Below are 15614 nucleotides of genomic sequence, written 5' to 3'. Positions count from 1 at the left end.
ATCTTCGCATCGATTATAACGTTAACGTACCGAGGAAAATTGCCGCAAACGAGAAATGAAGTAAAAATCCAAGCTCAACGCGAAACGTCAACATCCTTCATCAAGTACTGAAACCGGTGTAATCATGCACGACAAGGCTGCGATCTCGATACTTGAAAGGCCCGCATAATCTTGAAATCATGTCTATTTTTATTCCTGAAGAAGAAGAACGTAATAATATGGATAAGCTGCATTTTTACACCATTGTGAAAAACAAGTCATTGAGAAATTGCACCGATTTCATTTTTTATCTCATTCTGAGACGTCCGATTGTCGATCCGTGATAATTTTCAAAACGCTCTGTAAGATCGTGTCTCTTCTGCTATAGTTGACTTCACCGCTTCGCACTTTTTCTTCTTGTTTTCTCTTTTTCGCTTCGTTCGGTGCTTATGTACATATACATATATACGTATATACCTGTTCGCCGAGCATTTTTATTGCCCTTAAAAAACCTGAAAGTGAGTGAGCGCACCTGCGAGTGAGCGCTTAGTCTCGCTCGCCCCGACAGCTTCCTCCTTTGAATCCATTGGATTCCGGCTTGATCGTAAACGGTTGTGTAGGATCTTTGGGAGATTTCTCCCGGCGATGACACGCACAATCAGATTTGGGAATTACAGGAGTCGCAATTTGCCGCTTAATTTGCAAATGCCGTAAATCCGGTTTTGAATTACGTATCTCAATGAGATGCGTGTTTAAATCGACGCCGTTGCATTTACATATCAAGTGTTGAAATCTTGACTTACTTATGCCGTTTTTGTAATAAATTTAATAAATTGTAATCTTTATTACGTTTATATATTTGGTACGGGACAGTTATGAACAAACAGGCAGTTAAGATATCCGATTGTAGATAAGTAATCGGGAATTTACTCTAGTTGCAATCTTTTCAATCTATTGTTGTGTCTCGCTCGTAAGTCGCACATACTATATTTATTATATACTACATTTACTGATTGTGAGTTGAAACGCATAAAATTTATTTAATATTACAAAAGAATCGTTTGTATAATTAAAGTGCTTTTTGTGTGCTAGAACCTGCATAGAGGAGATGTGTATCTTTTTCAAAAAGCGTGATGTTATCTTAGAGTAAAATGTGGTGTCTTATCCTAAGAAAAATGCCAACGGGCGAAGAGGATCTTGTAATTTGTCATGAATTCTTTTTTAAGAGAGAAAGATCTCATACGTGTGTAATGCGGACAGCAGACATTTAAGCTGCCTTCTTATACGATTTTTTGGCCTTCTTACCGTAATCAGATTACGAACCGGGAATGCGTGGCGTCTTCCTCTGCATGCACGTGATAAACGTGTCGTCGAAATTACACAGCGGTATCAAATAAGAAAGAAAAGACCTTCTGAGCGAAGCTCCGAGGGTTAAGGAAATCGTTAACGAAAGTGTTAACGAAATCGAGAACGCGATGTCGTCTTTGATAAAATTTATTTCGATTACTTTCTGATTTATCATAATTACGAATCTAATTTACTATTACGACTCTTTATGCGCAATTTGGGAAGTTATTTATTTATTATCTAAATTCTAAAGCAATTTTCTACCGGATTTAATTGCTACAAAGTCCATAAAGTCGTGGGGTTTGTGTTTCCGCTATAAATTGGAGACATTTAATCTTATCGGGGACTAACGAATTAAAATCGTCCCACGGGTTTCGGCCCGACCCGAAAGTTCCGATAATAAACGTGTCTGAATAATTCCGCGGTCGGTGAGAAATGGAAAAAAAAAGAATCGTCGAACTTAGAGGACGCGGAGAGAAAGAGAAGAGGGGGAATCAGAGAGATTCGACGAAGCTCGCGTCTGAGGATCTCTTCGATTCCCTTATTGCTTGCCTAATTGGATTCCTTTCTACCATCGGCGCGATCGCCGCGTATACATCTATCAGCCCGCGGCTCGTGAAACCAATTTGGGCATTCCTATACGTATATATGCAGTTGGGGCTCGCGCGGTGATCTATAGATTGAAAACTACAGAGACCGCATCGACCCCTTCTGTTTTTTGCCGTCCGCGTCTTGTTCTTCGAATTTGTGTTAGAATACGTCCCGTAGATTAACTTAAGTCACGTCATGATATACATTTTATAATAATAGATATACATAATTTGTACATAATGTATGCTGTAATTTAAATCAGTGTTGAATTTTTTCCCAAAATTAAGTGGACTTAATTCTTTTTTACCATATTCTTCAATATATTCGATGTTTAATATCGAATTTACTAAATGTAGTACAATTTTTTTAGCTTTAGCGTTAAGGTTGATAAAAAATTGCAATTAGATTACATGAATATATCGGGAATCGCTTCGTGTGGGCATCCACACATTATACATATAGATACGCGTATATATGTGCATACACCTCAATTCCACGTTAAACTCACGCTGCCGTTGTGTTTTATTGCTCGATGTCTTCGTGCATCGTCCACCTCGATCGATATCGATTCAATTGCGAATACACGACGTGTTTTCACGATCAGTGACTACTTTACCTTTCCTGTGTGTCGGATCAGAAAGGAATTGATGAAGTTGCGTACAATATGTCTAAATCTTGACTTTATTACTTTTACGCCAAGATTTTAAAGAAATGAACCAATAATTGATTTTTTTATAGGTATTGATTACTGTCCTAATTTAAATTAATATTTTATATTAGTATTATGTCAAGTTAAAATAAATTATGATTTTAATATTTATTTAGGCATTGCATTTTTTTCTTATTTGGCTTGCATAAAAAAAAAACAACTCAATATCATGAGAAAAAAATCGATTTTAAATTGTGGATAGAGAATTTATAACTAAAAAGATTATGGTAATTTTTAGACATATTGTGTATTTAAAGTTGATAATATACTTTATTTGCTACGAAATTCTGAGCGAAAAATCTCTTTGTACTAATAAAACTTGTGGAATAAATCTACGTATAATAGCTAGGGAGATCAAGTGGCGCTTCTTTCAATTCGGGTTGGTTTTAACAGAAGCGTGTCCCATGGAAATCGATATCAATCGTGTTTGATATCATGTGCTATAAAGCACGAAGTAAGAGGCTTTATAAATGTACATACTCTATTCGATTGACAGCACACGCGTGTATATGCGGGTACGCGTATTTACCGATCAATAAAGCGCTCTTTCAACCAGCGACCGAGTGCTATTTTGCAAGTTAAAGCGAATAATGCAAGAGTGGCAGAGAGACATGGAACGTAAAACACAAATCCTTTATTTGCGACAGACAATGTATGAACTCGTACGTGCCGACATCGAAAATATTATATCTGTTTTTAATTCATATTATTCGTATGATACGCAAATTGTATGTATACATTACAATAATGTGTCAAATTGGTGTGTAAAATTTATCGAAATAATGGTCTGTTTTGTCTCTAATTATCGAAGAAATTTTATAAATCAGCAACGAACTTGTTTTGATTTGTTTCTTCGGTAATTCTTTGTTTGTTATTTTAGAGGCGGTGGACTAGCATGATGAATGATAAATCAATACTTTCAATATGAACATATTAAACTTTCTGTTAATATATACGAGCGATAAATTCGATATTAATTAAAGGGAAGAATTAACAATTATAATTAATATCTGATTATATCATAAATTCGAACTTCATTTCTAGTTGAATATGTCCAATGTCTAATCAACAGAATTCAATTAATTTGATAAAATCAATATTCTTTTCCAAATCAATTAATATAATTATATATAATGAGACAATAAAAATCACCATTATACCTGCAACTTAATCTTTAATGCCGCGTATTATTTTTTCGTTCGATCAAATAAGAGCCAACGAAATAAGTACCAACGGAAATTTTTTAAATCACGAATGGCAGAGCGACAATTGGGAGAGTTCTTCCCCGAACTTGTCCGCATCGCGTGTCCGTGTGTCTTTTGCCATCGAGCAAACAACGACGAAAAGCACCAAGGACGCGAGACCTCCCCTCGCGTCCCCTCTTCTTTTTCCTTATAACCCTGAAAATTCGATTTCGTTGCCGCCAGGTATTTTAACGAGACCGATATTCCGTGGCGGCGGTGTGTGCCGAAAGGCCGGCGGGTGACGAACGACGGGGTGGGAGCGGGTGTGTGTACACGAATTCGGGACTAATCTGCCCAATTAAAAAGGACCCGGTGACCACAGCGGAGAGAAACGGCGGGTACGACAGGCACAGATTCGAGAATCCGCCGATGGTATTCGCTAATGAGTGCGATTCCTCTAGCCCTCTCCGTTCCTCTCACGCTCCTTTACCCTTCTCTTCGGGCTTTTTTCTCCCGCTCTCTTTTTCGGCTACATGTCTAGGGCGGTCACGATCCTGGGGGTACTGGAAAACGTTAATTAAGCACGCCGTTTTCGAGCGCTTTGCGTAGAACAGGATTGTCGTTAATTGGACGATCGCCACCGAGACTTTTGGCGGAGTTATCTCGCCGCGAGAAGCGTGAGAATATTGCGCGGGGAGTAATTTCGACAAAACCGGCCGGGAGGATTTTCTTAAGCTTGTCGCTAAAATATTTGCAGGATTTGTGAAATGACTTTTTAATGATTCAGGATTTAATCCTTTATTAAACATCATTTGTTGATCTCTCAGATAAAAATGTAAAAATTTTAGAGGGTAACAGAGGAATCTTCTCTCATTTATATATTGTTAATAACAAACTGAACAACCAATCTATCTATTCGGTAAATTATATAAGTTGTTTAATATATAAATTTACATATATAGAGTAAACTATTTTAGTGTGCATTATAAAGAAGATTGAATTATTGGTCGCTGTTATAGTCCGATTTCGGCACGCATGTTAAATTACTTTTATCTCTAAAATGAGATGCCACATCGCGCCATTTACGAGACAAATGCACTGTATTATATTGGAGCGGCGATGTAAATTGTGCAATTTTTTAAGCGGACAATTTCCAACAGATAAACACGATTGTTTCTTCTTTTCCCATGCGAAATCGATCTCGTTAATAGAGAACTCGTTTATTAACAGACGCGTATGGCCGAGGTAACGTCAAACTGTTTGAAAGAGTGTTGGATCGGTCCTCTGTCAGAGAACATTATATCAACGTAGTAGGTCCCGCATCGCGAGTACTTCATTTCGTCGTTACCTTATTTTATCCTGCCGAGCGCACCTGCACTCCTCCCTCCTCCCTCCTTCCTTTCCCTTCCCCTTCTACCCCTCCGTCTGTTCTGCCGGTCGAGAGGCTCTCTCGTTGCATCGCAAATGTATCCAGGTCGTACACGACCTAGCCTAAGAAGTGTATTTCTGGTTCCGCACATTCAGCGGCCCCGAGAGTTGTCGGATTACGTATCCGATGGTTGTCTAACTGAGTCTAACAAATGAGAGCATGGCAATCCGAACTGTCAGTGGGCACAGAGTCAGGGTTTCTGTAACATAGGCGAACTGAAATATTGGTTTAGTTTTCGAGCAGCGATTAACAGTGACTCGACGGAGCTCATCGGAATTTCTGCATAACTTCAATTTAAAGTGGTCGAATTTCGTAATTTTTGTCTTACCTTGGGTTTATATACAGCCATATGTTTGTTTACTAGTTGTAAATTGAAATCTTGAATTCTAATTTAGTTCGCTCCTTCGATATTTAGGAATTTCTTCTTTTCTTATCCCCAGCATACCGAACGTGCGTCCCATTTTGAGAGGCTTTCGTATTCCTTCGGACCGCGGCGGCGGCACCCCTTTGAGACATTTGTTCGTTCGTGTTCTTTCACGTGTCTGGCACACTCTTTTCCTTTCTTTCACACGAACTTGCTGACCGATATATATACGGGCTTTGGTCACCGGAGTTGTGACTACCTGCCGTCGTCTCTAATTGGCACGATTTATAACCGCCGTGGATCGTGCATCTCTCGCCTTACGTCCGTAGCCATCGGCTCTTCGCCTGTCGAAATTTCTGTCGATTCGTGCGAATCGGCGTCTCTTTTTCGACGAAAGATCGCGACCACCTGTTGCAGGGAGATCTTGGTTCAATCTTGCTCGACGTGGTATCGCTCGGAAGCTTCAGCGACAGCCGTGGAAAGCGTCTCGTCTTTCTAAAGAAGAGTTATCAGCGCGGTATACAAGCAGTTAGGGAAATCAGTTCCGCGTTTCTTAATGGAGACTACGTGTTCGTATTACGCGAGACGGTGATCTGCGCGATTCGCAAAATAATTTCCCGATCGGTCGTGAATAAATCTCGTTCGCGTGTGTACACGCGATCGGCGCGATCGGCTACGGGGTCCTCAAGCGAATCGTTATCGTCATCATTGCTAACGGCGTCGATGACAGTATTCGACGATGGATCTGTACAATTAATAGCGCGAATTAACGGATTAATCGACGGGAATTCGTTATCACGGAGCCGTGGCCGTGTATCACGTGTCAGCGGCAGGCGCGCTTAATAAATGCGAAGGGGGGTCGACTTTAATGCGGACCCGACCAGTTTGAAGCGGAGAAGCGGTAGCGATCGTGCAACGAGCAACGGCAGTTACGAGCAGCAGGTGCGTCTCTCACTCGACCTAATCTACATGAGCGGAATGCAGCCGAATTAAAGTTTCGGTCTTCTTGTTGCGGTTGCCGTCGCCGTCGCCGGGACGACGCGGCAATGCCGGCAATTAAACGTTTACGTCACGCGCACCGAAATCACGGGTTTCCTCCCGTCATTTCTACGCGCCCTTCGCTTTTTCTACGTCGCGCAAACTCTGTCGAACGCCAGTCGTAAATGCGCTAGATTATAAAGAAGAGTAACGATCGTGTCAGACAAGCGCGTTATTGGGTGAAAAGTGATCGTTACTGCGCGTGTGACGGCTGACGGAACATGTCCATGCTCTCCACTCTACTTTGATTAATGCTGAGATTAATGAAGGATATGATGGTGAGAAATGAACGTTAATGCGTCGCATATATGCAATGGTCGACCCCGCAAGATTATTATTGGCTATTAGTTATCTATAATATGAGAGTGTTGAATGATCGAGACATTGCCAGACGTGTATCTTCGAAGGGCAGTGTACTCTCTAAAAGTCGAAGAGTAAAATATCACTCAAAACAAGTGAAATGCAAGTGTAACGAAAAGTGAAAATTGAGTCTGTGCTCTTCGAGTGATTCGCCATTCTATTAACAATAAGAAAGAGTTGAATTGCGCTCTATAAATTGGAGTAAAATTGCACTTCATTTGAGTGAAAGGGCATCACCCTTTCGAGAGCAGTAGATCCAATGTCCATAATAGGAATTAATTATGTCACTCTATAATTTTGAGTATAAAAATTCCATTCTGTTAGTCATTTATCAGTCAATCTTTAGCAAATCATTATAGCTTTAGAGTGAGATCGTATAATTTTAGTATAGAGTAGTCTAAAAATTGGAGTGGAAAATTTACTCTTATTTTATGAATGCCCGCATTTACTTAAATTAGAATGACAACCCTCTCTTTTAGCGTGATTATTGCAATCACTCTAATATGTTAGTGGCGAAACCACTCTAGAGTTAGAGAGTAGATGAGAAGTATCGCTGCAGAGAAGTAAAGGGACAGTACATGATTGGCCTTATTTCACGATTCGCCTAACCCGATGCTGGTCGAGAGCCAATTATCCTTTCTTTTTTTTTAAAGGAGTAGTATTTTTTGCGACAATCTTCGCTGTACTTGTGTATGCACCCCTTTCCATACCCGAGAGCGACTCTCGCGTCGTCGTCGGGGCAGCAGCAGCGTTCCGTCGGCGTCGCCGCGTTTCCGGCCGACCTTAATCGTGCATGCGTGTCGAGTGCCACGCGAAGGACTTAAGGACCTTAAGCCGGCATCGCGTGACTTTCGGGGTGGTGCACAGGGCCGGTAATTTATTCCCTCCGGGGACCCTATCCCTATCCCCGAGGTTCCGTGACGCGTCTCCGTCTTTTTTTCCCATAATTCGCCGCGCGCGGATGAACGACCGTCGCGAAACGAGTTGGCGGGGGGGACCCATCGTGCTTCTGCGGGCGCACGGACACACAAGGTGCGTGGCGCCACGGAAATGAGTTAATTATCTTCATACGCAACGCGGGTAGTGGCCGGTAATTATTTCGTGTAGTAGCAGATGCCCGTAAGGAGACGTTGAATGTTCGAGCGGCATAATCGGTAAATTACATCCGCATATATCTCACGGCATTTTTAATGAAGTTAATAATTAATATCTTATCCCGATAATTGTTCTTATTCCGATGTTGATTGAAAAGATTATATTATAATGAAAATTGTATTATACTTATAAAAGAGCAATATTTCTCAAAATATGTTTTTTGTTAAAATATTAATTTTATATAATAATACCAGAGATTGATACATTTATAATAATAATTTCTCTCAGCATTTAGAATAGTACATTTATATATTCTATATTTGATTTACTCATCACACACATTGAAATTATTTTTGTAAATATTATAATTAATTTATATTTTTCTCAATAGCTTCTTCGGTTAATGAAATATGCAGTTAATGTAATTTTAGCAGTTGTATCAAGCAAAGTCATTTAGAGAAGTTTAGTAGATTTTCGTTGATTTAATTAGTTTGTCCTGACACTACCGTTTCATAATTGTACTACTGAGACGATCATTTTGAAATACTTTTGAAATTCGCAGTTTTATTAGGTAATTAAATGGAAGGATTCTACGAAATAAATGCGGACATAAAGCACGAGTTATCGTTAAACGCGGCGGTTGAACTCAGTGAGTATCTAGATTTTATATCTAAACGAAGATCGTCGGTCGAAGTAACGAAGTTCGTATCGGCGATGTCTGGTTAATAATTTTCTTGTGTGTGTGTGACAGCAGTTATCAGATTTCCGATCAGGATTCCGACTCTTGACTACACCATGTTTTCTACATTCGCTTCTCTCATCTCGTTGAGAAGAGAACAGTCACTTGGTTAGCTTTACGAGTTTTCGAGTTTTTAATTTATAAAATGTGTCGTAGACCATACTATTTAAACATTATACATATAAATATTTATTTCAAACATTTATTAAAATAAAAAATGCAGAGAAATGTTTTTTTTCGCTTCCAAAGAATTTTTTTAAATATTTATTAAGATATAGATTTGCGATAACTTGCATAGCAGATCCTATAGCATTATTTGAAATTATATGGTAAATATTTTTTTTGTAATTGGTAATTTTTTATAAGAGAAGAGATAGAATCCTAAAATAAAAGAATATCAATAAAAAAAAATGTTTTTAAAATATTTTTGGAAAATTGTATTAAAAAGAAATAGTTTTTTCAGTTATCATCAGATAGCAACAGATATCAGTCGGTATATATACCTATATAGTTCCAGACGTGACCACTGGAGTTCTCTTTCGCCACCTCTCGTGTCCACCGCTTCGGTTCACGTTCTGAAGATTTTAAAGATAAAATTTAATTTAGCAACATTTTTAGCAACAGTTATATGCAACCATTAAACATCGGTCGAACGAATTAATTTTTACATTGAAAATTTAAATTAGTTTTACATTCTATACAAAAGCTCAACGATTTCCTGTGTTAATCACGTTCGATAGCTCTGCTCCAGTTGATTGGCTCTTAGATCCGTTAGCTTTGAATGTTACAAGATGGTAACTGAACGATTTCCGGTACGTTGAATAAAATAAGTCGTCATCAGTTAGTCATCAGTTCGCCATTGTGCCGACACTGCCGACTTCACGTGCCACGTCACGTCGTACATACATTTATCGTTCATTGTTTATTTAATACGCAATAGACGTCTTTGGGAAGGTCAGGAGTTTGAACCTCTCTTTGAACATGTCAAACGAAAATCGAAAACAGTCTTGTGGCGTGGAATACAAGTATCAGCGGTATTCGTTGTACGAATAATAATCGTCTTTGTGTAACAGAAGATGTTACGTAGAAAATACAGAACAGACAAACGATGAAGATACGTCCGTCGCACAGAGTGATGGTAAACGGAAAATGACTTGTAATAATTTAAGTGCGTAAAAATTGCTAGTTTTTTGATCTCGTAAAAATTATCTTTAAGATTTAATCTTAAGAGTGCCCGCATTAATTTAAATTAGAGTGATAACCCTCTCTTTTGAAGTATCGCAATTACTTTATAATATATTAGTGGCGCAATCACTCTGTTACTACGTTTACGCGAGCGTTACTTTTGCAGTAACTTACGATAATTCACTCGTTTACGCGGAGTAAATTATCGTAAGTTACTACAAAATCCCGTTACTACAGAAGTAACGCTCGCGTAAACGTAGTATATGAGATTTAGAGAGTAATAACTTTTCAAGATCTTGTAACCAAATAATATTTCGTGACTGACATGCGACATTTGTTTCAGTGGTGGAAAGTTCATCACCGTCGGCGACAGAATCAGGTTACCAGATGATGTGACAATGGGATACATCATTGAGTACCTCCTGAAAAAGCAACTCACTGTGGTGGAGCAATTCCACTCGCACTTGGAGCCGATGAAGTTCCTGAACAAGGATACCTTCCATGAACAGGTAATTTCAATACGTTCTTTGCCCTTTAAATTCTATTTTGATTAGAATAGTTTTATTATTTTTTTGTGACAGTCCATGTTCTAACTAAGCATTTCTTATTGTTAGTTACATGCACTGAAAAAAAAATTTATTACAATTAACGAAATTTGACTTGTTTCAAGTAAATGATTTCGTTCAATAGTACTAAAGAAATATTTATTTGAATCAAGATAGAATTTTTCTTTGGAACAAATAAATATTTCCTAGAAAATGAAAAATCGTGAACTGAAATGCAATGAATTGTTACTTACTTATAGTAAATATTTCGTTGATTCAAGACAATCAGATCTTGCCTCAAGATCTGCATTTCTTAAATCAAATAAATATTAACCTAAAGAAAATAAATATTTACTTGAGAATACAAAACCATTTCGATTTATAAATTGAAATGCAATAAATTTTTGCCTACTTATAGTAAATATTTCGTTGATTCAAGACAATCAGATCTTGCCTCAAGATCTGCATTTCTTAAATCAAATAAATATTAACCTAAAGAAAATAAATATTTACTTGAGAATACAAAACCATTTCGATTTATGAATTAAAATTCAGTGAATTGTTACTTACTTACAGTTAATATTTCGTTGATTCAAGACAATCAGATCTTGCCTCAAGATCTGCATTTCTTAAATCAAATAAATATTAACCGGAAAAAAATAAATATTTACTTGAGAATACAAAACTATTTCGATTTATGAATTAAAATGCAATGAATTTTTGCCTACTTACACTAAATATTTCGTTGGTTCAAGACAATCAGATCTTGCCTCAAGATCTGCATTTCTTAAATCAAATAAATATTAACCAAAAGAAAATAAATATTTACTTGAGAATATAAAACCATTTCGATTTAATTTTCAAATAGTTTTTATTTTTTTTAAATATTTTTATAGTGTAATCTGTATTTATTGTTCCGTATATATATTCTATTTTAATTACAATTAATTAAAATTACGTATTTATTTAAAAACGCATCGACGGGATTTGAACCTAAGATGTTCGGGGTCGCAACCTAACACGCTAACGCTGAACTAATTGTGGTATCTATCATTATAACAATATATATATTTCTACTCTTTATCACAGAAGTTTCTTTATTTCAAGTAAATTTTTACTGCCGCCAGAAACAAGAGTGCCGCCGTTACTGCAAATTGTTACTTTTGTAATATTTATGTAAAGTTCAGAAGATTTTCCATCAAATCATATTTATATTTTCCATAAATTTTCAATAAATTTTCCATAAAATCTATATATTTTGATCATATACGTTTAAGACTTAAATTGAAAACGAACTTGATTTCGGTAAATGATAAACTTCTGAACTTTACATGATTATTATCATAAAAATTAAATTGTAGTTATGGACATTCTTGCTTCCGGCGACAGTATATTGATAATTTTAAAATGCTAACACTTTGATTTAAGCAAATATAATCTTAGATTAAATAAATACTTTTTAATTTCGAACGAATGGTTTCTGTGGTCATTAAATATTTGTTTACTGATCACAAAGAAATATGTTGTCGGTTTCAAAAAACCAAATCTTTGATTTGAGCAAATATTTTCTTAGAAAAAGTAAATATTTGTTAAACATATTTATCGATATTAAAATAATTTCTGGTTTGAAGTAAATATTTTCTGATACGAAGCTAATGATTTCTGTTATTTAAGTAAATATTTGTTAAACATATTTATCGATATTAAAGTAATGTATTTTCTGGTTTGAAGTAAATATTTTCTGATACCAAGCTAATGATTTCTGTCATTTAAGTAAATATTTGTTAAACATATTTATCGATACTAAGTAATTTATTTACTGGATAAAAGTGAATATTTTCTAATTCCAAAGTAATGGTATCTTTGATTCAAGTACATAATTATTTACCAATTATAAAGAAATATATTCTTTGTTTTCAAACACAAACGCTTTGATTCAAGTTAACATTCTCTCAGATCAAGTAAATTATTTTGTAGTTGAATTTTTCAAAAACCAAAGTTTTTATTTTATTTATTCAAAATAATATTTATTTTCATCAAGTAAATATATATGCCTAAAATATTTAATTATGTACAGATATGAATTGCTTGAGTCAAAGAAATATTTATTAAAACAAAATATATATTTCGTTATTGAAAGTGACTATTTGTTTGCTTTTAGTATCCCAGTATTACTAAATTGGTTTTCTTGAATTAAATAAATATTTTTTTATTCAAGTAATTTTATAACTTAAATTAAACAAATATTTATTTGAAATTGGCTACTACTTTTAAGTAAATGCATTTATTACATGTAAGAAAATTATTTCACAGTTTTAAGAAAATATTATTTGATTTAAAATAACGATTTCTTCATGTGAGTAAATATTTATTAAGGACATAAATTACTTTTACGCAAATAAATATTTTCTTAAAAGTAAAAAAACTTGCTAGATTTTAATAAATAATTATTTAATTCAAGTAAATATATTTCAAGTTAATATATTTACTTAAATCAAATAAATTTTTTTTTCAGTGTTGTGGAATTTGATTTTGCGATAGATCTCTAGTTGCATGGTGCTGCAACGCGTTGCAGCGAATAACGCGTTGTTGCTCAATATCAACAAAATCTCTTCTCTACCTTATTATTGGCGTTGTAAAAATCAAACTTCTGCGTTTCAGTTATTACATTAAGAGGTTCAGTTTTATGTCCGAATATCTACTGTATTGTAATTTGGATGTCTATGCATAGAAATAATTTTCTACTATAATGTGAAATAGATTTTATTAAGGGGGCATATACCTTTCTCGGACCAAAAAAACAGCATATTTCACGATTTTTTTCCGGCGAAAATATAAAAAATACGAGGATCGGGTTTTTTGCAAATGAAAGTACATATTTTAAAGTGCATTTCCTGATTTTTGTTTTTTATTAGTGATGAAAACCCCTTCCCTTACAGCCCCTTGCCCTAGGCCCTGCTTGTCATGTAGGATTTTGCGGTACCGGCGGAATCTCCGAGCTAGTTCATCTGAAGACAAAAAATAAAAAAAGGTCTTAAAGTTTAATAATTTTTCTAGTCCTTGACCCATCCTTTTTTGAAAATTCAAATTTTCAATAAAATAGCAGATTGTCAAAATTTAGGTATCAATTTTCAACAAAAATTTCAATCTTTTTTGTTTAAAAAAAAATATATAAAATCAAAATTTTTCAAAAAGCATGGGTCAAGGACTGGTAAATTTTATAAACTTTTATTTAAAAAAAAAATTAAATAGATCGGTTGATCCATTACCGAGATATTTATGGTACCGACTTGAAAAACATGGTTTCGAGAAAAACGCGTTTATAGTTTCAGAACAAGTTTACACTATGATAACTGTTTTCTCACGACTTACATGTAATCATCTATTCCGGGGCCATACAGGGAATCCTCCAGGGCAAGGTGCTCATCATTTTGATGGTTTTTTTCAAGGCGGTGCTGTAGTCGGGCCTCCCGTGTTGCATGCTGCTCTCGGACGTCTGCTTGATCGCAGCGGCGAGTGTCACTCAACGCAGCAAATTGTACTGCGTTTTGTCCAACTGCTATTCCCATTGTACTCATTACTTTCAAAAGAGCTAAGGTTCCTTCGTTAAATAAACAAACAGCGAGAAAAGTCGCAATTTCGACGACTCGAGCGCTACTGTTTGTATTTTTTGGAGCATCCTCCAGATCAAGTTATTATAACTTTCGTTCGTGTTTTGAGTATATCCGCCAAGGCAACATTTCAATAACGACTCATTTGAAAGATCTTCGTATATAGGGCGAATTGCATTCAAAACGTCGTCAGATAAGGTATCGTAGCTTTGCTCGTACTTGTCCAAAGATCCGTTCGCTTTTGCTAGCGCTCGGACGGCGCTCAGTACAAAGTGCTGTAACTTCTTCAATTTTTCGAATTTCTTTAAATGGCTTTGGATTTACATTCCTGAAATGTTGTTCTTTCGAAATATGCAATTAAAAAAAAATCGATTTTTTGAAGCCGAGAAAGGTATATGCCCCCTTAAGGGGGAGCCTCATGTAAAACGCTGAAAACAAGGAAATTTTCTGGAATTTTTTTTAAAGAGACATTAAAATGAAACTTATTGAAACTTGGGTAATGTTTTTAGCAACATTTGTAAATGTAAAAAAATATTTTTTTATTGCAAAATTCTTTATTTATAAGTAGCAACAAAGCCTATTCTCAAAGGCTGCGGCGCCGGACTTCACAATTGGCGTGCAGCATTGCGCCTGCAATTCATCATTGAAACAAAAATACAAAACTTTTTTACTTTTATTATAAGTTACTATTGTCGGTAAACTTTTTTGTTTAGTAAAAAATGCAAAACAGAAAAAATAACGGGACTTGAAAAAAATTTTGATTTTTACGGAAAAATTTTGGCTTTATAATTATGCAATAAAAATTATTTAATTTGATAAAATGACTAAACAAGGAGGTTTACATACAATGGTATTTAGTTATCTACATGCATGCCAAGTCGATTGGTCGAATAGTTTATGAGTAATCTTGCACAATAATTTGAAAAACATATGGTTTTGAGAAAAACGCGTTTAAAGTTTCAAGTTCTCGGAGCGCGCGCTTTACTTGCGTAACGCTCAGATATAAAATCGCCTATTTCAAGTTCGAATTTTGCTCTGGAACTTTGGGAACATATATTGGGAACTAGAAATATTATACTAATGATTTATGCAATAAAAATTTTTTTGATTTTTTTGACCGGTTACATTACGGAGAAAATTTTATATTAAATATTACTATGGTGTCGCACTAGCTGCGGACCATCGAGGAATTATAAGTTAAAATACTATAATCATTGTTTTAAAAACTATAAACATAGTATAAACATAGTATTTTATTATAATTCCTTATTATAACTTTGTCCTTATTATAAATTCCTTATTATAAATTTTATTATAATTCCTTATATTAACTTATTATAATTCCTTGATAGTCCGCAGCTAGTGCGACACCATAGTAACATTTAATATAAAATTTTCTCCGTGAGATGAGGCTCCCTCCTTAATATTAATGCCCGTG

The 15614-nt window shown here is 35.5% G+C and overlaps 1 protein-coding gene, 1 long non-coding RNA gene and 1 pseudogene across 3 annotated transcripts in view; 1 reads left to right on the top strand and 2 right to left on the bottom strand.

Annotated features, from left to right (window-relative positions):
• Positions 1–15614, top strand: part of Fng (Fringe glycosyltransferase) — a 134922-nt gene that overhangs the window by 75786 nt on the left and 43522 nt on the right. For both annotated transcript variants that reach the window (XR_011734752.1, XM_071795805.1), the window contains exon 7: positions 10364–10529. Coding sequence is in view for 1 of the 2 variants with exons in the window: in XM_071795805.1 (XP_071651906.1) it covers positions 10364–10529 (166 nt within the window). In the remaining variant the exon portion in view is untranslated. The remainder of the gene's footprint in view (positions 1–10363; positions 10530–15614) is intronic.
• On the bottom strand, positions 4726–10303 carry LOC139823355 (uncharacterized). Its single transcript, XR_011734753.1, has 4 exons — positions 9528–10303; positions 9339–9410; positions 5568–6098; positions 4726–5438 (listed from the first exon to the last, which is right to left on the bottom strand). It is a non-coding gene; the product is annotated as an uncharacterized lncRNA (long non-coding RNA).
• Positions 12809–14817, bottom strand: LOC139823199 (uncharacterized; annotated as a pseudogene).

Source organism: Temnothorax longispinosus, chromosome 12 (assembly GCF_030848805.1).
Source record: "Temnothorax longispinosus isolate EJ_2023e chromosome 12, Tlon_JGU_v1, whole genome shotgun sequence".
NCBI lineage: Eukaryota > Metazoa > Arthropoda > Insecta > Hymenoptera > Formicidae > Temnothorax > Temnothorax longispinosus.
The sequence above is the reverse complement of the archived record's forward strand: the minus strand, read 5'-3'. Positions and strand labels throughout refer to the sequence as shown.